The 25,008-nt window shown below is 40.4% G+C and overlaps 1 protein-coding gene across 1 annotated transcript in view; it reads right to left on the reverse strand.

Annotated features, from left to right (window-relative positions):
- Window positions 1-1,356: 1,356 nt before the first annotated feature.
- LOC137501200 (E3 ubiquitin-protein ligase SIAH1B-like) overlaps window positions 1,357-25,008 on the reverse strand; it is a 47,013-nt gene continuing 23,361 nt past the window's right edge. The window contains exon 2 of the mRNA XM_068228061.1: window positions 1,357-2,231. Within this exon, the coding sequence (XP_068084162.1) occupies window positions 1,440-2,231 (792 nt within the window). The 3' untranslated portion in view covers window positions 1,357-1,439. The remainder of the gene's footprint in view (window positions 2,232-25,008) is intronic.

A 25,008-nucleotide genomic window follows, 5' to 3' on the forward strand; every position in this document is an offset into this window, starting at 1 on the left:
TTTCAGTGCCGGGAGTGTCCGAGGACATGTTATGCTCGCCTCGTGCAGGTCTCTCTTTAACGACCCATAGGTAACCTGCGCGTATGGATGTGGGGTGATGATAATGAGGTAGTGAGAGGGTAAAACCTGATGCTGGCACGTAGCCTACTCCTGTCAAATAGCACCAAGGGATCTGCTGAAAGTTTTATGTCACCATCCGACAGACCAATCACCATCCAGAACGTCATATACCCTCACTCCATTTGAACATTGTTGAGCGATTTGAATTGAATCCAGGGTTTTGGCACTATATTTAGTGATTAGAAATTGTATACCACCACCTTTCCTACCCCGCCGGCCAACATTCTGATGGTGACATTTTTTCAACCAACGCGACTTGAACGGGCTAAGGTAGTATGGTGTCAGACCATATAGACATGACGCCTAAACGATCACCGCCAGCAGTGAACCGCCGTTATTAAGTACTGCGCTCGCCGCCCACCACTGGCGTTACGAAATAAGGCTGGACCAGCAGAGGGTTAACAAAATAAATAGTGTCTCAAGACAATTGTGACGCTCTCTAGGACACAGATCATGAGTCACGAGCAAGATTCCACTGAATGAGCAAAAAACGGTGATGTGGTTGATACATTTCATCGGCATAATTAAACTACAGATGATGGTAACATCAAGAATGTTGTCAGTGCACTGGAAATTCTCTAAAACGCCCCACGCACTGACGAAACCACACAAGTAGCGATCGGAATTTTAATTGAAGGATGATTTCCCTTATGATGTAAGGACATCTAGGTAGAGGTGACTAATACTAGCGAAGAACTGAAATCTGAGATCTTTAAAATCTTTTACAAAAATACACGAAAGCTGAAAAACTAGAAATTACAAAAATACACGAAAGCTGAAAAACTAAGAAAACAGTTGGAATGGCAACATTTCTGGAGATATACCAAAGGCTATGGGAATGGGCAGGTACCATCTCTGAGGTTCATATCGATTACTGTTTGCATGAAGAAAATAACTTGAGTTTTGCTCTAGGAGCTCCGGGCTTAATTTTACCGCATTTTGTTCATTTGAGTCCTACTTTCCAAATTTTAGTTTGGTAACCCTATTCCTCTCAGTCCTGTTGAAGTATCCGTCACAGTGGCCATTTCAGCATCAGTATACTTCCTTCGATGATGTTTTGTACCGGAAGGAAACAGTCATCTTACTCATCTTCATCATTATGCTGAGGCCACTCATACAAGGAGGTAGTTCAAATACAAGCGGCAACATAGCAATTGAAGTGAGAAGGGAGGAAAAGGTAAGATAGAATCAAATTTACATACATGAGAATTCTCATAAATTTTCGTAAGCTAATAATTAAAATTTATTTCAGAATACAATTAAGGTTCCCATTGAAAATATACCATATAACCACACTGTTTTTTTTGTTACAATATCCATTAACCTCTTAAGATTTTGATATGCAAATGTACATTTCCATCTTCGTCGGCGAAGTTTTTGTATACATCTTCGTTTGCTAAGAACAGTTCTGTCGACTCCATTAAGGTATCTAAATTCGACGGCTCATTTTCCGTGGTGCCTGTGTAGCACAATGAACGACGTCCATCCTTAGACTTTAGAGTTATATTATAAGTGAACATTGTCGCCTTTTCAGTTTGTCCAATGTAACGAACACAAGAGGTTATATATCTCTTACTGGAATTAGCATGCACAAACCACAAGAATAGTTCCCCGTAGGCATTCATTAAGTAATAATACCTGTTATCTCCGAAAAGACACGTTGGTATCCAGAAGCGTGCAGTGTCTTGGAAAATCTTTTTAGGGTGTTCATCGGTGAAATGTTCAGCCAACTCACTTGACCGTCCCGTCCATTTGCAAGTGTTCAAAAAACAGCTGCGTATCCTGTACAAACAAGTAACGTGATGCTGCTGGAGTTCTGAGCCCAGCACTCGCATGTTGCAACCGTTGACTTTATTCTCGCAAGGAAAGGAAATTTGTTTTGCCAAATCTTCAGCAAAAAAATTCCTGCCTGAACCAAACTCTGCTTTGCACAGTGGACATTGCTTTACACCTTGCTGCATACATTGTGAGCAAATACTGTGACCTGTCCCACAATTGTGAACTGAAGCTGTCATATACTTGAAACAAATTGGACATTCGAAAGACTTCAGTAGTTCCTTACTGAACATATCTCGCCGTGGTCCAGCAGATTCAGCCATTAGGTCTTCCTTCTGAAACAGAAGCAAAGGACTTAATGTAGGTTAATGAACTAAACAACTCCTTGTCTTCGTTGTTCACCTAAACTGAGTGTGATATTCCATAATGGGTCAGTCACATCTCCAATTTCAATTATTAGCTTAGTTGCATCCACGGGAATGAGATCAATACCTACTAATACTACAGGCCTTACAACAGATGTGTTGTGAGGTATGTAACGTCACGGGGGTAGGCAGACGTGGCCAGTCGACGATCCAGCGTTTAGATCAGAGCAAGGAGAGAGATTCCCTGGCGGTGAAAGGAGGAACTGACCATAGGTGCCAATGTCTATGACTTCACCCCACGTATGGAATATTAATTCTACGCTCAGCATCGTAAGTAAATGTGATTGTGATGAACTACAAAGAACAGCGATGCTCATTGATAAATAAAAACGGTTAAATGTACTTCGAACTAGTTTATTTTCCCTTCCCTGCCTCTTCACCTGGAGAAAAATTGAAGTTTCCATGTTGGCACCACTGCTGTAATGAGTATCATCAAACATGGCTGCTATGTTGAATTGTGCGTGAGGAGCATGTGAGGAAATAATGCTGTGCTGAATCTGTTTAATACTGGCGTATGGTTGAAACAATGAGTGTAGTGTATTACAGTTCATAGAAGAATGGTGTTTAAATGTTACGTTCCCCGCTGCAGGGGAAATTATGATAAAGGATCGCTGGTAGCTGTGTTTTCCTTCCCAAGCGATGAAGGACTTCGCAAGATATGGGTTAACGCAACACGCCGAGACAATTTCCAGATCACGCAGAATTCAAAGTTAAGCTCAGTACTGATATTTTGAAAATTCTGTTCGTTTTAGGTTGTGAGCTCTTATATTCACTTAAAGGTCTAGGACGCTTGTTATACCGTATTCATTATCTCTCAAAATGAACCACGTGATAAACGTTAACATTTAAGATTTATAATATTTGAATCTTAGACCACCCTATTTTGAACCACACACATCAAGTTGCTGTCCTGTTCCACATATTAACTACCTACCTTGAGATGATTATCCGTAGTTGATCAATTACCTCACTGCTTTCTAAGGTACTGGCATAACAAATTAGAATTTTCTTTTTCTTTTTAAGGTCTGTGAACTACATTTCAATGAGGACCAAACCCTGAGACATAGTGACTACTATGACAGTAAAACTGGAAATAAATATTGTATACCCCTTCATAAACCTCGTCTGAAACAGGGAGACAACAGTTATGCCCAACTGCCCCTCTTATCTCTCTTCCACTTCTTGGTGTAGAGAGAGTGGAGATCAAAGAAGAGAAAGGTTGGAAAACAGGGATCTTGAAACTGCATTAGCAGAGAGTTTGAAAACCCATGCTCAGTACCAAGACAAAAGGAATTTCACAGACTTTCAAAGTTATCTTTAATGTCTCCCTAATATCCAAATTTTAGATGACCGGATCTGTGTTAAATCAGAATTTAATGTTTCATTTGTCCTACTTGAGACATGCAATATTTCCACACTTCTAGCTTCCATTGTGGTAAAAAGTGACTAAAAAATAGTAACAATCAAATTGAAACCCTTTGTTGCTATTTACTATCAATCTGAAATTTTACCATATTTCCAGAAAACGGAGTGCGCCATCCCTCCATCTTTTTTTCTGCTTTCGTTGGCCTCGGCACAACTGAAATAAATGTATTACCAATATGGTTTAATACCCTGAAAGAGCATCTTTTGAAAACGTTTTGTAAAGCACCCAAGTTCTCATAATCAAAGTAATTCGTTCAACAACCATAGAAGTGCCGTTGCGCGCTTCAGGTGTGACTGCCTATCCTTGTGACATCATTAGCCGTGCTGTAAGGCCTGTAGTATTAGTAGGTACTGATGAGATTATGGATATTTGGGTCGCACTCTACGGTCTACCACAAGATATAATACTGGAAGTATTTAGTCATCAGTCTTTCAGACACAATGGTGGATGCTACAGTATATAATCCACCTGTTTTAATCAACAAGAGCAATGTAATACTAAAACATGTTACTACTACCAATTAATAATAATAATAATAATAATAATAATAATAATAATAATAATAATAATAATAATAATAATAATAATAATGTTGCGAATGAAACACCGTCCGTTTTATCGCTCTAATTTATATCTCTGAAGGCCCAATAAATACACACATAACTCTATTCAACCATGAGTGACCACACACACCAATTGCTGCCTGCAGCATTTTCAAGTCTGTCCTCTTCAGAGGCGGATCCAGGATCCCCTAACAGAGAGGTCTATTGTTTTAAACATACCACAAAGCAGAAACAACGAATATATATTTTGTAGTAAATTGAGAAGAAAGAACTGTTCTAAGAGGCTACATGTCCCCTTCAACTAATTAAAATTTTATGGTTCCATACAGTTTCATGATTATAGCGTTTAGAGTTCTCATTGTTATATGACTATCAAAATTGCACTAGCGAAGAAACCCTTCCATCTGTAAGTCTCCGATCTGATTGAGATATGATACAAAGACTTCAGTAGGAATGTTTTATTCAGCCATATTAAAATTAGATGTCCAGTGGTATATTTAGTACCTGTTTTGGGGTGTCAAAAGTTTGTTCATTAAGCACCCCATAGAGAGGAGTGAGCGGCGAGAAGCAGGTAGAGACGGGGCGACCGGCCAGTTCATGTGTCACGCTCTCGCTGTTTCTCCCCCCCCCCCCCACACACACACACTGCTGTGTCCTCCATAGTAACAACAATTAGCATACTTGCCTGACACTTAACGATATATTAAAGTACACGATGCGATGACCCGAGTAGTAGGGCAATGCATGTTCTAAAACACCGTGTCAGCATTTTTGTGCTGAGTCAGCACCCGAGGTCACTGACCCCTAATAGTGTACCTATGCGAGTTCTGACCCCGAGGTCACCGACCCCTGGTATAGTAGTAGTGCAATGGGGATTCACGTAAGAGAGCAAGCCTAACCTCCGTTGCCATACTGGAGGGGCCTAACCTCACTTTTACGACCAGAAGCCCTTTCGGACGTCATATGATGCGTAACAGAGCAAGCTTAACTTCACAGACGCCATCTTGGAGGGACCTGACCGCACTTACCTTGGAGGGGCTAATATCATAGGGATTGGTTTTACGGCCAAATGCCCTTCCCGACGCCATCTTACCAGATGCCTTCCTTGACGTCATATTTTCCATAAGAGAGCAAACCTAACCACACAGTCGCCATCTTGTAGAGGCCTAACCTCACTTTCACGGCGAGATGCCCTTCCCGACGCCATCTTCCCAGATGCCCATCTCGACGACATCTTTGAGGGGCCTAACCTCACAGGGCTTAGTTTTACGGCCAGATGCCCTTTCCGACGCCATCTTGGAGGGGCCTAGCCTCACAGAGCATAGTTTTACGGCTAGATGTCGTTCCCGACGCCAGCTTGGAGTGACTTATCCCCACAGGCGGGTCGCCTCTCCCATCGCCATATTGGAGGGCCAAGGCTTTACGTCTTCATCCGACAGAAAAATAACGTGTCGTCACAGCGTGAGTGATTTGAAATGCGGACTGGCGCAGGTCTTTAGAGCTGTGACGTTACAGTATGACAAATGTCAAGGCTTTATGTCTCCATCCGACGCACTACTTTGTTGTGCACTTGCGCCATCGAGAGGTCAGCTCAAGGCTTTACGTCTCCATGCGACGGAATGATGACTATGAATACTCTTCCTCCTTCTCCTAAACGCATCTCTACTTGTGCATCTGTGTTAATGCGAGGTCTGCTCAAGAGATGGCCGCCTCATCCTACTTATCGTCTGGCCCAGTTTTACGGATAGATGTCCTTCCCTCCTCATCATCGTCGTCTGACCCAGTTTTACGGATAGATGCCCTTTCCTCCTCTTCATCGTCTTGTGCAGTTTTTCAGAGAGGTGCCCTTTCCTCCTCTTCATCGTCTGGCGCAGTTTTACGGATAGATGCCCTTTCCTCCTCCCCTTGGTCTGACCCAGTTTTTGTTACAGTCAGTTACCCTTCTCTCCTCATCCGGCGCATTATTTATGCTAAGCTGTTGTCTATCTATCCTCCCCCTTGGCCAATTCTTGTGTAACACATCATTTCCGAGGTGGTGGAGGGGTCTAGCAGAGTAAAGCTCCTCCGGTTTTGTGTAAAATATGATTCGACATGAGTTAAATTTTTTTTATCGTAACAGTAACATTTCAAAGGTACCTATATGTTTGAAAGCCAATCAGGACATTAGAAGGTAGAAAAACTGCTATTAACACCACTGCGAGGGTTGTAGCCCGTCTGACCGAAGTGTAACAAATTTGTCTACGCCCCTCTGTAAGAGGAGTTTCCAACATCGACCGATCAAAGCTCACATACGTAAATTATTTTGACTTGTTGAGATTTTAACCCAACATGAAGGAACATTTTATCGTATCATCATCATCATCATCATCATCATCATCATCATCATCATCATAAGTGTTTTTAATTTCGTTTATGCTAATTTTTGTATTTTTTTAAGCTGAAGATATTCCACATTAGGAATGAAACATATACTTTTTAGTATTATAATTAGATTTTAAGCTGGATTATGTTACATAAATACATAAACTAGCAATAGAAAAAACGAACAAGTATTGGAAGGTGAAATTCTCCATAGCTGAATGGTAGCAAGTACAAAGGTCTACACCAGGTACCGAGACCACAGATTATTATTATTATTATTATTATTATTATTATTATTATTATTATTATTATTATTATTTTAAAACAAATAAAATTTGCTGCAAAATTAATTAATTGATTTGATTTATTGTTCAACAGGCATTTCTGCCCACTTAAAGAACATTTCCAATTCTTATTCCTAGTTTTAGAAATAATATACAACTTTCTTTCTTAATCTTTACCCTCCAGGGTTGGTTTGTTCCTCGGTTTCAGCGAGGGATCCAACTTTTACCCCCTTAGAGCACTGTCCTGGAGCGTGAAACATTGGGTCGGGGGATATAAATGGGAAGGAGGACCAGTACCTCGATCAGACGGCCGCACCTGCAATGCTGAACAGGGGCCTAGTGGCGGGATTCATGTTTTTCAGCCATTAGTGATCTGCATTTAGGGCAGTCGCCCAGGTGGCAGATTCCCTTTCTGTTGCTTTCCTAGCATTTCCTTAAATGATTGGCCTCAGGGGCTCTGAACTTTGGAGCGTGGGCTGGCGACCACGGGGCCCTCAGCTGAGTCCTGGCATTGCTTCCACTTACTTGTGACAGGCTCCTCACTTTAATCTATCCTGTCCGACCTCCCTTGGTCAACTCTTGTTCTTTTCCGACCCCGACGCTATTAGGTTTGCGAGGGCTAGGGAGTCTTTCATTTTCACGCCCTTCGTGGCCCTTGTCTTCCTTTGGCCGATATCTTCATTTTTCGAAGTGTCGGACCCCTTCCATTTTTTATCTCTGATTAGTGTTATATAGAGGACGGTTGCCTAGTTGTACTTCCTCTTAAAACAATAATCACCACCACCACCACCTTAAATGATTGCAAGGGAATTGGAAATTTATTGAACATCTCCCTTGGTAAGTGATTCCAATCCCTAACTCCCCTTCCAATGAACTAATATTTGCCCCAATTTGTCCTCTTGAATTCAAACTATCTTCATATTGTGAACTTGCCTAATTTTAAAGACACTACTCAAACCCATTCGTCTAATAATGCCATTTTACGCAATCTCTCCATTGACAGCTCGAAACATGCCACTTATAACACCAATATGAATGGTCCGTTATTGGACATTATAAACTTTCCAGCTAACTCATTCCTGGTTGCCCGCGTTTCGCCCCAGTGTGCTAAGTTGGGCTCATCAGTTGGTAAATAGCACACCCACCAAGATGCATGGCTAGTGCATACCGTGGAGGCCACTGCGTAGGCTACTTGGAGCCACCGGCAGTGCCAATGCTCTATGAGTGACTTTGCCTCATTACAAAAAATTGATGTCTGCTCGGGCATCAGATGATTCCCTATGGGAATCAACATCTATATCAACATACCACTTAGTCGAGCAGCTCGTCTCCTTTCTCCCAAGTCTTCCCACCTAAACTTTGCAACATTTTTGTAACGCTACTCTTTTGTTGGAAATCATCCAAAACAAATCAAGCTGTTTTTCTTTGGATTTTTTCCAGTTCTTGAATCAAGTAATCCTGTGGAGGGTCCCATATACAGGAACCATCCTCTAGTCAGGATATTAACGTCCCTTTCCTTTACATTGTTACTACAACCCCTAAATAACCTCAAACCATGTGCAGAAATCTGTACCCTTTATTTACAATCCCATTTATGTGATTACCCCAATGAAGATCTTTCCTTATATTAACACCTAAGTACTTATAACGATCCCCGTAAGGAACTTTCAACGCATCAACGCAGTAATTAAAACTGAGACAACTTTTTCCTTTTTGTGAAATTCACAACCTGACTTTTAACCCCGTTTATCATCATACCATTGCCTACTGTCCATCTCACAACATTATCGAGGTCATTATACAGTTGCACACAATCTTGTAACTTTTATTACTCTATACAGAATAGCATCATCCACAAAAAGCCTTATCTCTGATTCCACTTCTTTGCTCATATCATTTATACTGGTATATATAAAAAAAACATAAAGGTCCAATAATACTGCCTTGAGGAATTCCCCTCTTAATTATTACAGGGTCAGATAAAGCTTCGCCTACTCTAATTCTTTGAGTTCTATTTTCCATAAATATAGCCACCCGTTCAGTCACTTATTTGTCTAAACCAGTTGCACTCATATTTGCCAGTGGTCTCCCATGATCCACCCTATCAAATGCTTTAGACAGGTCAATCGCAATACAGTCCACTTGATCTCCTGAATCCAGGATATCTGCTATATCTTGCTGGAATCCTACAAGTTGAGCTTCAGTGGAATAACCTTTCCTAAACCCGAACTGCCTCCTATCAAACCAGTTATTAATTTCGCAAACATGTCTTAATATAATCAGAAACAATGCCTTCCCAAAGTTTGCGTGCAACGCATGTTAAAATGACTGGCTTGGAATTTTCAGCTTTGTGTCTATCACTTTTCTTTCATACACATGGGCTACTATAGCAACTCTCCATTCATCTGGTATAGTTCCTTCCTGCTAACAATAATCAAATAAGTACGGTACTTCAGATATGGTACTATATCCCAACGCATTGTCTTTCCAGTAGCGGCGATTGCGAGTTAGAAGTGTGGGGGACAGGGGGAAAAATGTATAGATAACAGAAAGTTCCCACGGCTATGGATATAACGGGGGGAGGGCATCAAAAGTAAAAGAAGAAATCTACAAAATGGTAAGTTCTTTTGATGTTATCTGAGTGAATTTCGATAGGGCCGTAAAGGTTGAGTCTACCAACTTTAGTGCGGTAATAATAGTACCGGTATTATAGAATTAAAATTTCACCTAAGGAACAATAATTGCACATGTATTACGATTAAATAGAAGTTCGGTGTGATTACACAATTAAAATATAATTTAGTATTTGATTACACACTAAAAACAATAACAGACATTAGATAGAACTACACAGACACATTTACTGAGTGAGCCTGCCAGACTGACGAATTCGTGCGGTAAGTGGGTGAATCATACTCCAGTGTCCATGACCTTAGTCATATACAGGGTGTTAGGTGTATACGTGCAGATATTTCTTGTAGCAATAGAGAACGATGTGACGAACCACTATATATCAAACTTTTAGTAATCAGCGGAAGTTATTTTCGAAAGCAAAGGGGTATGATGTTTTTAGAATAGGTAGTATGCCTTGTTCTGTGAATGAATAGCTTTCCGTTGATAACAGGCAAGTCACGCGCCACCCGTGCCAAACCGGTTTCTGTTTATGTTTCAGAGCAAATGTACTACTGTAACGAGATGTTACGTAATATACTTGCCAAACTGGTTTTATGTTTACGAGCAACTGAACTACGATAACAGCTGAAGGCTGCTACCGGTGTACGTACCTACATTTCGTGCTTCCTGCCGGGCTGTATGGCTCAGACGGTTGAGGTGGTGGCCTTTTTACTCCAACCTCGCAGGTTCGAACCTGGCCCAGTCCGGTGGTATTTGAATGTGCTCAAATACGTCACACTCATGCCGGTAGATTTAGTGACACGTAAATAGAACCCCTGTGAGACCTCATCGTCTCCGAAAACCGTAAACGTAACGCAAATACCATTATCATTATTATTATTATTATTATTATTATTATTATTGACTACTCGCCAATAATGTCTGCCCAGAAAATACTTCTCATCGTTTATAACTATGGATCTCGACAGTTGTATAATGTCCTAAATATGATGATTTTCAAAATTGGCTTTACGTCGCACCGACACAGATAGGTCTTATGGTGACGATGGGACAGAAAAGGTGTAGAAGTGAGAAGGAAGCGTTCGTGGCCTTAAAAAAGGTTCAGCTCCAGCATTTTCCTGATGTGAAAATGGGAAACCACGGAGAACCATCTTCAGGGCTGTCGACAGTGAAGTTCGAACCCAGTATCTCCCCAATGAAAGTTCACAATTTCGCGCCCCTAACCGCACGACCAACGTATTCCAAGCTCTAATGCCGGGCTGAGTACCTCGGACGATAGTTCGCTGGTATTCTGATCCCATCTTGGCAGGTTCGATGGAGGCTCAATTCGGGGGTATTTGAAGGTGCTGAAATACGCCAGTTTCGTGTCTGTAGATTTACTTGCATTAAAAAAAGTCCTGCGGTACAACATTCCGGCGCCTCGGCGTCTCCAAAATCCGTCAAAGTAATTATTAGGACGTAAAAAATTACATTATTATTTCGTGCTTACAAACGAAAAGCATGTGTGTAATGGTAAATTAAAGTATAACGTACTGCTTCCTTTGCAGTGCTTAATAAATTTATCAAAATAAAAGTGGCCAGTCTGAGTTGCTCAGACGGTTAAAGCACTGATTTCTTGGTTCCAACTTAGCAGGCTCGATCTTGGGTCAATCCGGTGGTATTCGAAGGTGTCGGTAGATTTACTGGCACGTAAAAAGAACTCCTGTGGGACTAAATTACAGCGCCTCAAAAAACAGTACGAGTAGTTAGTGGAACGTAAAGCAAATAACATTACCGGTATTATTATTATTATTATTATTATTATTATTCAGTCTTATTATTATTACTACTACTCATATTGAACTACTTCTTATTACTCTTTTCCTCGTCTGATTATTATTATTATTATTATTATTATTATTATTATTATTATTATTATTATTATTCACCTGTTCATATTTTCGTCTTATTCCTCTTTTTACTCTCCTTTTAAGCTGTATACTAGTTATTCACGTTTGATATTTTGTTATTAATATTATTGTTATTTTTATATTATTATTGTTATTTTTATTATTTAGATTTAGTTTATTTCGTTTATCTGTGTTTGTTTTCCCAGCCCGGATTGCGTTTCGTTTCTCATGTGTCACAATTACATCTTACGTTCTGTTACATGTTTAAGTTTGACCTTGTGATACATCACCTTTAATGTGCTCTGTAGCCTTTAAGAGTGTAGCATGGTTAATGACCTCAGTGCTTGTTTTGTTCACATAACTGGACTAAGAACTCGTCTCAATCGGCCCAGCAAGTTCAAGGCCAACCACTTCTCTCTGTTTGTTTGTTTATTTACCAATGTATGTATGTATGTATGTCAACATTGTACCATGAAAATTTACTCAATAAACGGGGTGTTTGGGGGGACCTCTGTCCTGGGTGGGGTGCTCTGCGGGCCTCCTCTGGGGTCCGTGTTGTTGCTGCGGTTATCTCTCTGCGCGGTCAGGTATTTACTAACAGGGCCGATGACCTCGATGTTAGGCCCCTTTAAACAACAAGCATATTTACTAACGTATTCAATTCAATTTATTGTATGTACAAGACATACGTCCAACTTGAATTATATCATCCTCACAACTCTACTTCCTTACTACATGGCCCATGAGCTACACGCATAGCTGAAGGCCCACCCACTCCTCCACGAGGTCTGGGAATGAAATAACTAATTTGATTGAATTTTTTCCTATTTCAGTAGTGATGAATATAACACAAGCATTTTATTGAATTTTTATACGTGTTAATGATGATGATGGTGATGATGATGATGATTGCTGTTTTAACGTCATTGCCCCTTAAAAGCGCGTGCCTTTTGTTTTAACTCGTAGTGAATAAGAAACAAAATATAAATTGCTCGAACAAACGTAAAAAACCAAAACCACATGCAGGGTAGAATTGAGGAACTGCCAAAATGCGGTCAAGGTCAATGTCTAGAGTTTTAACAAGCACGTCTTCCCTGTGTTGTGTTCAGCTTTCGGCACGTACAAGTCACTCGCGCACTGAAACTCTCGATTTATAATTTTTGTTACCGGTACTTCAATTTCACTGCTCGGATTTATGAGAATATCGAACTATCGGGACTCAAAATACTATATCGATACTGTACTGCACTCCCAAGCCATTACGGTGCAGAAATGGCGTAACATCTGACATACCAAAGCGAAACTCGTAGCAATTGTTCACAGTGACCACCCTGGGCTTCTATGCGGGCTTCACTTCTCCGAATGCAGACGCATTCGAGACAAGGAACCTGTGTTGTTCAGAATATCCTCTGGTGCCGAAAAAATATGTTTACAGAGGTCATCCGAAGTGGTTACTTCAGTTCAGTATACTTTGTGTTTCATGTCCCGCCAGACATAACAATCCACTGGAATAAGGTCTGGAATAAGGGCTGGCCAATTGATAGTTCCACATCGTCCTGTCTACCGTTGAGGAAATGTCCGCACCATCGTGTAAAATCCACGTGGTTCGGCGTAGTCGAAGCGACACATCCTCTGAAAGCTCCAGTAACGTACTGCCTCTACAGGAGCAAGATAAAATTAATAAAAAGATGTAACCGACCTCCAACTACACCCATCCAGATGTTAATTAGAACCGGTGCTGGAAATCGCCTTGTCCTATTGAATGGAGATGTTCCACAGCTCATGAGTGGGGTATAGTGGGTTCGAACCCCTCTGTTGGCAGCCCTAAAGATGGTTTTCCGTGGTTTGCCATGTTCACACCAGGCAAATGCTAGGGCTGTAACGTCATGAAGGCCACGGCCGCTTCCTTCCCTCTTCCTTGTATATCCCTTCCAATCTCCCCATTCCCCCACAAGGCCCCTGTTCAGCATAGAAGGTGAGACCACCTGGGCGAGGTACTGGTCATTCTCCCCAGTTGTATCCCCCGACCCAATGTCTCACGCTCCCGGTCACTGCCCTTGAGGCGGTAGAGTTGGGATCCCTCGCTGAGTCCGAGGGTAAACCTACCCTGGAGGGTAAACAGATTAGGAAAAAGAAGAATAAGCCTTCTATTAGAAATGCCCGGCGGCAATTCCACAGCAGACCGAGCTCGATAGCTGCAGTCGCTTAAGTGCGGCCAGTATCCAGTATCGGGAGATAGCAGATTCGAACCCCACTGTCGGTGGCCCTGAAGATGGTTTTCCGTGGTTTCCCATTTTCACACCAGTCAAATGCTGGGGCTGTACCTTAATTAAGGCCACGGCCGCTTCCTTCCCACTCCTAGCCCTTTCCTGTCCCATCGTCGCCATAAGACCTATCTGTGTCGGTGCGACTTAAAGCAACTAGCAAAAAAAAATCCACAGTAGCTATTTTTCCTTCGAGCAATGTTCACGCATGGTTGCAACTACGGTTTTTGAAATCTGTCTCATTAATAACAATATGACTGAATACGTACAGCCTTTTCTTTCAGTGTCCACCGTCATTTCATTGACCTGAAAAGTTATTGAATAAGCATAGACAACTCGCATTGTCTATTGTCAGAAATTCATCGTAGCCTGTCGCAATAACAGCACCGAAATGTTGCGCTCATTTTTCATTTACTTATTAACTATTTCCTTTCATTTTGTCAGCTTGGATCACTGAGTATTGCCATTGACGTCTTATGAATCACACACACCTACACAATACTTGATTCGCATGTATGTGCTGGTACGTATCTTCGAGGTCACTGTAAGGATTCTGTGTACATTTCATACAGAGTACCCTAGACCGGTTTTCAAGTACAGCAAGTGGCTGGCACGTGAGTCATCCTCTCCTACTTGCCAAGCCTTTAGGGGAAGTGCACAATAACATGCGTTGGCCTGCGATAAGAAACAGGTTCAACAAGCCCTATAGTCTGCTACTGTACTTCCACTACGCGTGGACAGAATGACGTAACCGGCATATCCTGCTACGGCCGTTCAAAACACATTAGGTCCTGAAATGTTTGGTTCAGTTATGGGCAAACTAATAGGACAAGGTAAAAAGTACATAGCATATATTGTGATATGTCTTTTTCTTTGCCGACTAGCTTAATATCTGCACGTATACACCTAACACCCTGTATACCCCTGCTACCCTTCTTCACAGCACATACTATACACTGCTGCACGAGTCTCCACTAATCGCCGACTACTTAGTGTGACGCTGTGTGTTTCGGTTAGCCCAAACGAACGACATTTTGTGCGTATTTCCGCTAAGTAGTTTTCTTAATAATTATATAAATTAAAGGAAGGAATTAGCTGAAAAAGCAATAGGGACTGTAAAAATCGCTTTTTTAATATAATTCATATTTTTAAGCGATTTTTAAATAACTGTTAGATTATTCAGTCTGTCGTAACTTTAAAAATGTAAGGTGGCTAAAATGGAATACTTTTCCCGCACGAAGTGGGGGGGGCGATTGCCCCCCCATCTCAACCCCCCTAATCAATGCTACTAATTCTCCGAGTTCTGTTTTCCAGAAATATAGCCACCCATTCGGTCACTCGTCTAATCCAATTCCACTCATTCTTGCCAGCAGTCTCCCATGATCCACCCTATGAAATGCCTTAGACAGGTCAATCGCAATACAGTCCAGTCCATCTGACCTCTTGAAACCAAGGTATCTTTTATACCTTGCTTGAATCCTATAAACCAAGCTTCAGTGGAATAGCCTTTTCTAAAAACGAACTGCCTTCTATCGAACCAGTTAATTTCGGAAACATGTCTAATATAGACCTAAGGAGAAAGAATGCCTTCCCAAGGCTTATATGCAATGCATGTCAAACTGACTGGCCTGGAATTTCCAGCTTTATGTCTATCACCCTTTGCTGTATATACAGGGGCTACTATAGCAACTATCCGTTCATTTGTTATAGCTCCTTCATGCAAACAATAATGAAATAAGTACTTCAGATATGGTACTTTATCCCAACCCATTGTCTTTAGTGTATCCCCAGAAATCGTATTAATTCCAGCTGCTTTTCGAGTTTTCAACATTTATATCTTACTGTAAATGTCATTGTTAACACAGGTAAATTTTAATACTGCTTTAGTATTTTTAACCTCCTCTATCTGGACATTATCCTTGTAACCAACTATCTTTACATACTGCTGACTGAATACTTCTGCTTTTCGAAGATCCTCGCATACACATTCCCCTTGTTCATAAATGATTCCTGGAATATACTTCTTAGAACCCGTTTCTGCTTTAAAGTAACTTCCAATTTTCACTAAGATTTGTATGATTACCAATTACGCTTGCCATCATGTTATCCTTAGCTGACTTCTTTGCTAGATTTAATTTCCTAGTAAGTTCCTTCAATTTCTCCTTACTTCCACAGACATTTCTAACTATTTGTTTCCAATCTGCACCTCTTCTTAGTCTCTTTACTTGTCTGTAAAAATGAAATGGCGTATGGCTTTTAGTGCCGGGAGTGTCCGAGGACAAGTTCGGCTCGCCAGATGCATGTCTTTTGATTTGACTCCCGTAGGCGACCTGCGCGTCGTGATGAGTATGAAATGATGAAGACGACACATACACCCAGCCCCCGTGCCAGTGAAATTAACCAATTAAGGTTAAAATTCCAGACCCTGCCGGGAATCGAACCCGGGAGCCCTGTGACCAAAGGCCAGCACAATAACCATTTAGCCATGGAGCCGGACTGCTTCTCTATTTAGAATATAGTGCGCCTTTACCATTCCTTACCACCTTTAATGGTACGAACCTATTTTCACATTCCTCAACTGTTGCTTTAAACTCATCCCAGGGTCCGTTTACATGTTTATTTATCGTTTTCCGCTGATCATAGTTACTTTTCTTAAACTCTCTCATACACGTCATATCAGCCATATGATACAACCTAATAGTCCTACTTTTAAGACCTTCCTTTCTATCACATTAATTTTTAACTACGACAAAAACAGCTTCATGATCAGTAATACCATCTGTTACTTCGGTTTCTCTATAGAGCTCATTTCGTTTTACCAGCACGACGAGCAGAACATTCTTCCCTGTAGTTGGTTCCATCATTTTCTGAATCAGCTGTCCTTCCCATATTAACTTATTTGCCAGTTGTTGGTCATGCTTCCTGTCGTTTTCATTATCTTCTCAATTAACATGGGCCGATGACCTCGATGTTAGGCCCCTTCAAACAAGCATCATCATCATCATCATCATCATTACCCAATTAACATTTAGTAAATTGAGATCACCCGCTACAATCACCTTCCCTTCCATATCGTATCCCACGTACCTGATTATCTCAAATGATTCCGAATCGGCGTCAGCACTACCCTTTCCCGGTCTGTACACTCCAAAGACATCAAGTTTCCTATTAACTTTAGTGATGAGCCTTACACCTAGAATTTCACGTTTGTCATCTTTAAGTTTTTCGTAGCTTACAAATTATTCTTTAACCCTTTCAGACCTGAAAGAAAACTGGAGGTGTGAATTGTTGTTTGTACGTCAAGAACTGACTAAAATGCTCCTCAATACACATATTAATAGTTTATTTTACAAAATAAAAACTAACATCCGAAAAACAGGACCCACACAATTGTGCGTATCAAAATTCAAAACCTCGTTGTATCACGTACGATGGTGTAGCTTCAAAATTTACGTTCACTAACCAATTTACACACTTCCTTGAATATATTCCGGTATTCAGTAAAGCTTCTAGATTAATATAAACGCAGTAAATAAATACTTACTTTCGGCACTACTGCTTCCTGCCATCTCGCCGATCAACTGTGCTTTTTAAACACTTCTTCCTTCGCCCTGGCGGTCAAGCGCATACTAAAATCAATTGAAATAGACGCCACGTGTCCTGCACAATCACTGCAGTCCGGTGTAGCGCCGAAAAAACATCAAATACGGTCAGGGATAACTAAAATACGAACCCGCACAATTGTGCGTACTCGGTCTGAAAGGGTTAACCAGAATGAATACTCCCCCTCCTGCCATTTCTATCCTTTCTCTACGATACACACTCCAGCTCCGTGAGAATATTTATGCATCATATATATCATTTCTCAGCCATGATTTAACTCCTATTACAATATCTGGTGTAAGTATGGGCCGATTGCAGACACGATTACTAGTTTTAAGATTTAGACAACGTCTACCTAAACAACGTCTAAATCGAGCACTATCTTCCATTGCATAAACAATGTTCAGCCGTTGTTTAACTAGACATCGTTTAAAGTTTCAATATTGGCTTGCAAATGGAGACAGAAGTATATTTCATGTAACTCTTTGCATGTCACAACAAATGAATTCCATAGGTGCGTGCGCAAAACGCCAGTCAGCTGTTTGTCAATCAATCAATACTGATCTGCATTTAGGGCAGTCGCCCAGGTATCAGATTCCCTATCTGTTGCTTTCCTAGCATTTTCTTCAATGATTTCAAAGAAATTAAAAATTTATTGAACACCTCCCTTGGTGAGTTATTCCAATCCGTAACTCCCCTTCCTATAAATGAATATTTGCCCCAATTTGTCCTTTGAATTCAAAATTTATCTTCATATTTTGATCTTTCCTACTTTTATAAACGCCACTCTAACTTATTCGTCTACTAATGTCATTCCACGCCATCTCTCCGCTGACAGCTCGGAACATACCACTTAGTCGAGCAGCTCGTCCTCTTTCTCTCAGTTCTTCCCGGCCCAAACTATGCAATATTTTTGTAACGCTACTCTTTTGTCTGAAATCACCCAGAACAAATCGAGCTGCTTTTCTTTGGATTTTTTCCAGTTCTTGAATCAGGTAATTCTGTGTGAAGGTCCCATACACCGGAACCATACTCTAGTTGGGATATTACCAGAGATTTATATGCCCTCTCCTTTACATCCTTACTACAACCCCTAAACACCCTCATACCATATGCAGAGATCTGTACCCTTTATTTACAATCCCATTTATGTGATTACCCCAATGAAGATCTTTCCTTATATTGACACCTAGATACTTACAATGATCCCCAAAAGGAACTTTCACTCCATCAACGCAGTAATTAAAACTCAGAGGACTTTTCCTATTTGTGAAACTCACAACCTGACTTTCAACCCCGTTTATCAACATACCATTGCCTGCTGTCCATCTCACAACGTTATCGAGGTCATTATGCAGCTGCTCACAATCTTGTAACTTATTTATTACTCTATACAGAACAACATCATCCGCAAAAAGCCTTACCTCTGATTCCACTTGTTTAGTCATTTATATATATAAGAAAACATAAAGGTCCAATAATACTGCCTTGAGCAATTCCCCTCTTAATTACAGAGTCAAAGTTTCACTTACTCTAATTCTTTGAGATCTATTTTCTAAAAATATAGCAACCCATTCAGTCACTCTTTTGTCTAGTCAAATTGCACCCATTTTTGCTAGTAGTCTCCCATGATCCACCCTATCAAATGCTTTAGACAGGTCAATCGCGATACAGTCCATTTGACCTCCTGAATCAAAGATATCTGCTATATCTTGCTGGAATCCTACAAGTTGAGCTTCGGTGGAATAACCTTTCCTAAAACCGAATTGCCTTCTATCGAACCAGTTATTAATTTCGCAAACATGTCTAATATAATCAGAAAGAATGCCTTCCGAAAGCTTACATACAATGCTTGTCAAACTTACTACCTGTATTTTTCAGCTTTATGTCTATCACCCTTTCCTTTATACACAGGGGCTACTATAGCAACTCTCCATTCATCTGGTGTAGCTCCTTCTACCAAACAATAATCAAATAGGTACGGTACTTCAGATGTGGTACTATATCCGAACCCATTGTCTTTAGTATATCCCCAGAAATCTTATCAATTCCAGTCGCTTTTCTAGTTTTCAACTTTTGTATCTTATTGTAAATGTCGTTATCATATGTAAATTTTAATACTTTAGCATTAGTCTCCTCCTCTATCTGGGCATTATCCTTGTAACCAACAATCTTTACATACTGCTGACTGAATACTTCTGCCTTTTGAAGATCCTCACATACACACTCCCCCTTGTTCATGAATTATTCCTGGAATGTCCTTCTTGGAACCTGTTTCTGCCTTAAAATACCTATACATACCCTTATATTTTTCACTAAAATTTGTATGGCCGCCAATTATGCTTGCCATCATGTTATCCTTAGCTGACTTCTTTGCTAGATTCAATTTCCTCTTAAGTTCCTTCAATTTCTCCTTACTTCCACAGCCAATTCTAACTATTTCTTTCCAACCTGCGACTCCTTCTTAGTCTCTTTACTTTTCTGTTATAATATAATGGATCTTTACCATTCCTTATCACCCTTAAAGGTACAAACCTATTTTCACATTCCTCAACAATTGCTTTAAACCCATCCCAGAGTCTGTTTACATTTTCATTTACCGTTTTCCACCGATCATAATTACTTATTAAAAACTCCCCCGTGCCTGTTTATCAGCCATATGGTACTGCCTATAGTCCTAATTTTAATATCTTCCTTTCTTTCACATTTATTTTTAATTACTACAAAAACAGCTTCGGGATCACTAATACCATCTGTACCGGGAGGTAAACCTCAACTGCGCACGTTCAAAGTAAGCGCCTTAATGAACTCCTCTATCGACCAAAATGTGAAATTGCTACTACATAAAGTTGAGACTTTAATCAGAAGATGCCACTGCTGAAATATTAAGCAATTGTGTTTTTGTGAAGTTTCCTAAACTGATTGGATTTCTCTTTGTTTTGTTTTTGCTGTATATCAAGAAGTTTGGACATTTTTCCACAGATGTCACTACTAAAAAAACTATGGTCATGCACTCTGGTGCAAAATAAAGGAAGTTGTTATTGAAAGGAATTTTGTATTTTTTTGTTTTCTCAACTTTCATTTTTATTGTTATGTAATTCTAGGTTTGCAACACTTCTTTCTCATTCCGCCGGTTTGGATCTGGCCAATGAAAATTTCCTGTAATTAATTTTCAACCTATTACAGGATTCTTGTGCGGTTTTGAGTGTAACTTTTGGGTTCAGCCAATAAAAATGAGAGGGTGTGTCCAGATCAGATTAATCCAGAATCCTCTCGAACCTTCCCTGAGGGTATATAAGTTGTGGCTTTTCAAGTTTCCTTGTCTCTTGATTGTCGTTTTTCTGAGTGTGTGTGTTAAGACAGGAGGCAGGGAGCCTCTTCCTTTGGCAGGCAGTACATCAGCCAGGTAATGACCACCTAAATTATCTTTTTCTGTAGCTTCTTCCGCAGACTTATCCGAGGGGAAGGTCCGATTTTAACTATGTAACAAAACTTTTCTAAACTGTAAATTTTCTTTCATCTAATGTAAAATTTCATAAAGTCTTTAACTGTAAATCCGGGATAGAGAGTGAGTTACCCTTTCGAGCTTCCCTTCAAGTTGGTTTGAGGTGACTACGATTTCGTAACTGTTTTCTTTCCTGTAATGTAATAAAGTTATTTCCATGCGAGTCACCTCAGTAGCTTGGGACTAGCCCCTGTTTCATCGGACCGAGATCCCTGTTAGGTTTTTTAATATTTCATTACCTAGGAGCGCAAGTGTAAGCCTCCATTCAGTTTGTGTCCGGGCCAGTCATTTTGCCTGTTCTTTTTCCACAAATGCCCAGTAGTTTGGGTAATAGATACCCCTGTGTAAAACTATTTCCATTGTAAATCGGGTCTTGAGAGGCCGGAGATCTTAAAGTTTTGTGTAATGTTGCCTTGAGTAGGCTGTAAGAAACTGAGAGCATGTAAGCTCTTTTCTAAGTTTTGTTATAGTGAGAGGTGCCTCCGGAATGCTATATACTGTAACCTTTTGAGCAAGTGCTCCTAAATTGGGGTATTTCCGTCCTTGTCTAAACAATGAGATTTCGCAAGTTTTGTAAACTGGATCCGATATCTCAGAATTTGTAAACCAAGGGCTTGAAGCCCCAAAGCTGTAAAAATTCACTAATCTTGGATTTTCCAATTCTTGTTTCAAGATTGCTAATTGTACCTGTCATGTTTATGTTCACTCAGTGAATAAATTTGTTAAGTTTGATATTCTAAAGGAAATATAACCTTTTAAAGTTTTAATTCAATTGTAGCTAGACCCATTCCACCCAGCATCTTCTCGCACCTCTTTCTGCTCCACGGATATCTCACTAACACCATCTATTACTTTGGTTTCTCTATAGAGTTCATCTGGTTTTACCAGCACCACATCCAGAATATTCTTCCCTCTAGTTGGTTCCATAACTTTCTGAATCAGCGGTCCTTCCCATATTAACTTATTTGCCATCTGTTGGTCATGCTTCCTGTCGTTCGCATTTCCTTCCCAACTGACATCTGGTAAATTCAGATCTCCCGCTACAATCACATTCCATTCCATGTCGTTTCCCACATAGCTGATTATCTTACCAAATAATTCTGAATCCGTGTCAGCGCTACCCTTTGCCGGCCTGTACGCTCCAAATATATCAAGTTGCCTATTATCTTTAGAAATGAGCCTCACGCCTAGAATTTCATATGTGTCATCTTTAATCTTTTCGTGGCTTACAAATTCTTCTTTCATCAGAATGAATACTCCCGCTCCCACCATTCCTATCTCTACGATACTCACTCCAGTTCCATGAGAAAATTTCTGCATCCATTATATCATTTCTCAGCCATGATTCAACTCCTATTACGATATCTGTTAAATATATATCTATTAAATTACTTAATTCTATTCCTTTCTTTACAATACTTCTACAGTGCAACACTTAACATTTTTATGTCATCCCTACTCGACTTCCAGATCCCCGGACCCTTATTATCGCTCCCTAGTCCAACTCGTTTCCCTGAATGTACAAGCCTTCTAAACAAATTTCCTAAAATATACGTACCACTGCCGTTTAAGTGAAGGCCTTCTGAGCTCAGGTTCGTATCTCCTACCCACCAATTAGGATCTAGAAATCTTACTCCCAGTTTCCCACATATACACTCCATAGTCTCATTTAAATCCCCAACCACCTTCCAGTCAGTATCTTTCCTACGCAATAGTCCACTGATAATCTCCTCTTCCTTATAATTCACTCTTGCTGCATTTACCAGATCCCACACATCTCCAACTATGGTGGTACTTCTACCTGCTTGCCTTACGTTGTTGGTACCTACGTGAAGCACTACCACCTTCTTTCTCTCCTCCTCTTCTACTTTCCTCAACATCTGCCTTAACCTAATTCCTGGATTACACCCTGCCCTAGTTCACTTTTCTCCACACACTTTCCCAACATGTCTAACAATGGAATCCCAGAGCCTCAACCCTACCCATCTCATTTGATCCCGTCCCCTCCTGGTCAGAAGGAGGGATAAGGACGTACAACAGCAAATCAGATTCAGCAAGATCGCGAGGAGCCAGTACTGCCAAATATACAAGAACAATAGGACAACGGATCTGTCAAAACATCTACGCAGAAGAGAACACAAGCAGGACTGTATCATCATTGTCAGATTCAGGTGAAGGAACAAAGCTCTAGCCAACAGATACTGGGCTTAGGAAGACCAAAAGGAGTACAGAATCTGAGGAGAAAGTGAAGAGACAATGCAAGTTGCTTTACGTCGCACTGACATAGATAGGTCTTATGGTGACGATGGGATAGGAAAGGGCTAGGAATAGGAATGAAGCGGCCGTGGCCTTAATTAAGGTATAGCCCCAGAATTTGACTGGTGTGAAAATGGGAAACCACGGAAAACCATCTTCAGGGCTCCCGACAGTGGGGTTCGAACCCACTATCTCCCGAATACTGGATACTGGCCGCACTTAAGCGACTGCAGCTATCGAGCTCGGTGAAGAGACAATGGCACACGAGTGTACGTAAGCAAGAAAGAGAGAGAAGAAGAATTCTTGAAGAGGACGTATTGAACGAAACATGGGGGAGGAAAATGTGGATGATGGACATCTTCAAAGAATGAATAATAACCTCTGTGTAAATGACTTAATTTTTGTCTGTGTAAGCAATGTGTGTTAATTAAACATTGTAAATAGCAAACTTCATTCACTGTTTGCTAGGTTAACACTGTAATTGGAAGATTGTCAACGACGAAAGGCAAGAAAAAAAACTACTACTACTACTACTACTGTAAAATCTGGGGTAAAACGAAGCAAAGGAGGAGTCTAAAATGGCGCTATCCCGGAGGGATGTCAGTATTCATAAAATGTAAAATATGTAACCAGGTAGAGCTATGGGAATCAGGACTGGATGAAATTTTTTGGGTAAAAATAACTAAAAGGTTTTGGCTGCAATCATCCCTTGAAAAAAAATCTGTCTTCGATTATCTTGTTGGTGAAATAAACGAGATCAGATTAAAGAATGAAGAAGCAGAAATAATTATAATGGGAGACTGCAATGCAAGATTGGGAGATAAAAATCCAATGTACGATAGAGAAATGGATACAATTTTTATAGAAGCAAGAAGGAGAAAAGGTAAGTATGGAACAAGAATGGTGAGAAATTACTAGAAATCTGTGCAATAGAGGAATTATATTCTCTGAACGGTGGACGGGCGAGGGGAACAACAGGAAACTTAACGTATATTGTTGAGTCAGGTGGGAGTGCCAGAGACCTAGCTTTAGCATCCCGGGAAGCGTTAACTTTTATCAAAGACATTAAGATACAGAACTGGGCAGCATCCCATCATTTCCCGGTTGTTATTCAATTAATGAGATATGAAGAAATACCATAAGAAAAACACCAGATTAACTATGTACAAAATCATCTGGTTAGGTGTAGATGGAGGGTGGAACATAAAGTCGAATTTAGGAGATATTATAGGGGGAAAACTTTTGAAATTTTGAAGTTGGGTATTGAGAACATGATAATGATAACATAGAAGAAGCAATAAAAATGGTTGAAAGATCAATAACAACAGCAGGCAAAATAAATGATTGTAAGAAAGAGTAGGGAAAACAAACATAATTCTTGGTTCAATGATGAGTGTAGGAAAAAGAAAATCGAAGTGGTAAAGGCACTAAAAGTACACCGAAATAAGGGATCGAAAGACTTAAGGCCAGATTTTTGACAAATGAGGAAGGAGTACAAAGATTTCTTGAAGAAAAGAAAAAAGAACAGGCAGGACAAAGAGGTAGAATCATTAAAAAGGTATTGTAAAGAAAACGAAACAAGGAAAATATGGAACAAAATAAGCAAAATCTGTAAAGAACATAAAAGTAATAATCAAGCAATCATAAGCAATGAGGAGTGGTTAGTTCAAAGGTTTGTTAGGGGAGTAATGATACATGGAAAATGAACGAAACCCATACTGGTATGCCTAAACATGTGGGGCACACTCAACCTGATTTTTTTTTTCTATTGGCTTCACGTCGCATCGACACAGATAGATCTTATGGCGACGATGGGACAGGAAAGTGCTAGGACTGGGAAGGGAATGGCCGTGGCCTTAACTAAGGTACAGACCCAGCATTTGCCTGTTGTGAAAATGGGAA

The sequence above is a fragment of the Anabrus simplex genome, chromosome 6 (genome assembly GCF_040414725.1).
Source record: "Anabrus simplex isolate iqAnaSimp1 chromosome 6, ASM4041472v1, whole genome shotgun sequence".
Classification (NCBI taxonomy): Eukaryota; Metazoa; Arthropoda; class Insecta; order Orthoptera; family Tettigoniidae; genus Anabrus; species Anabrus simplex.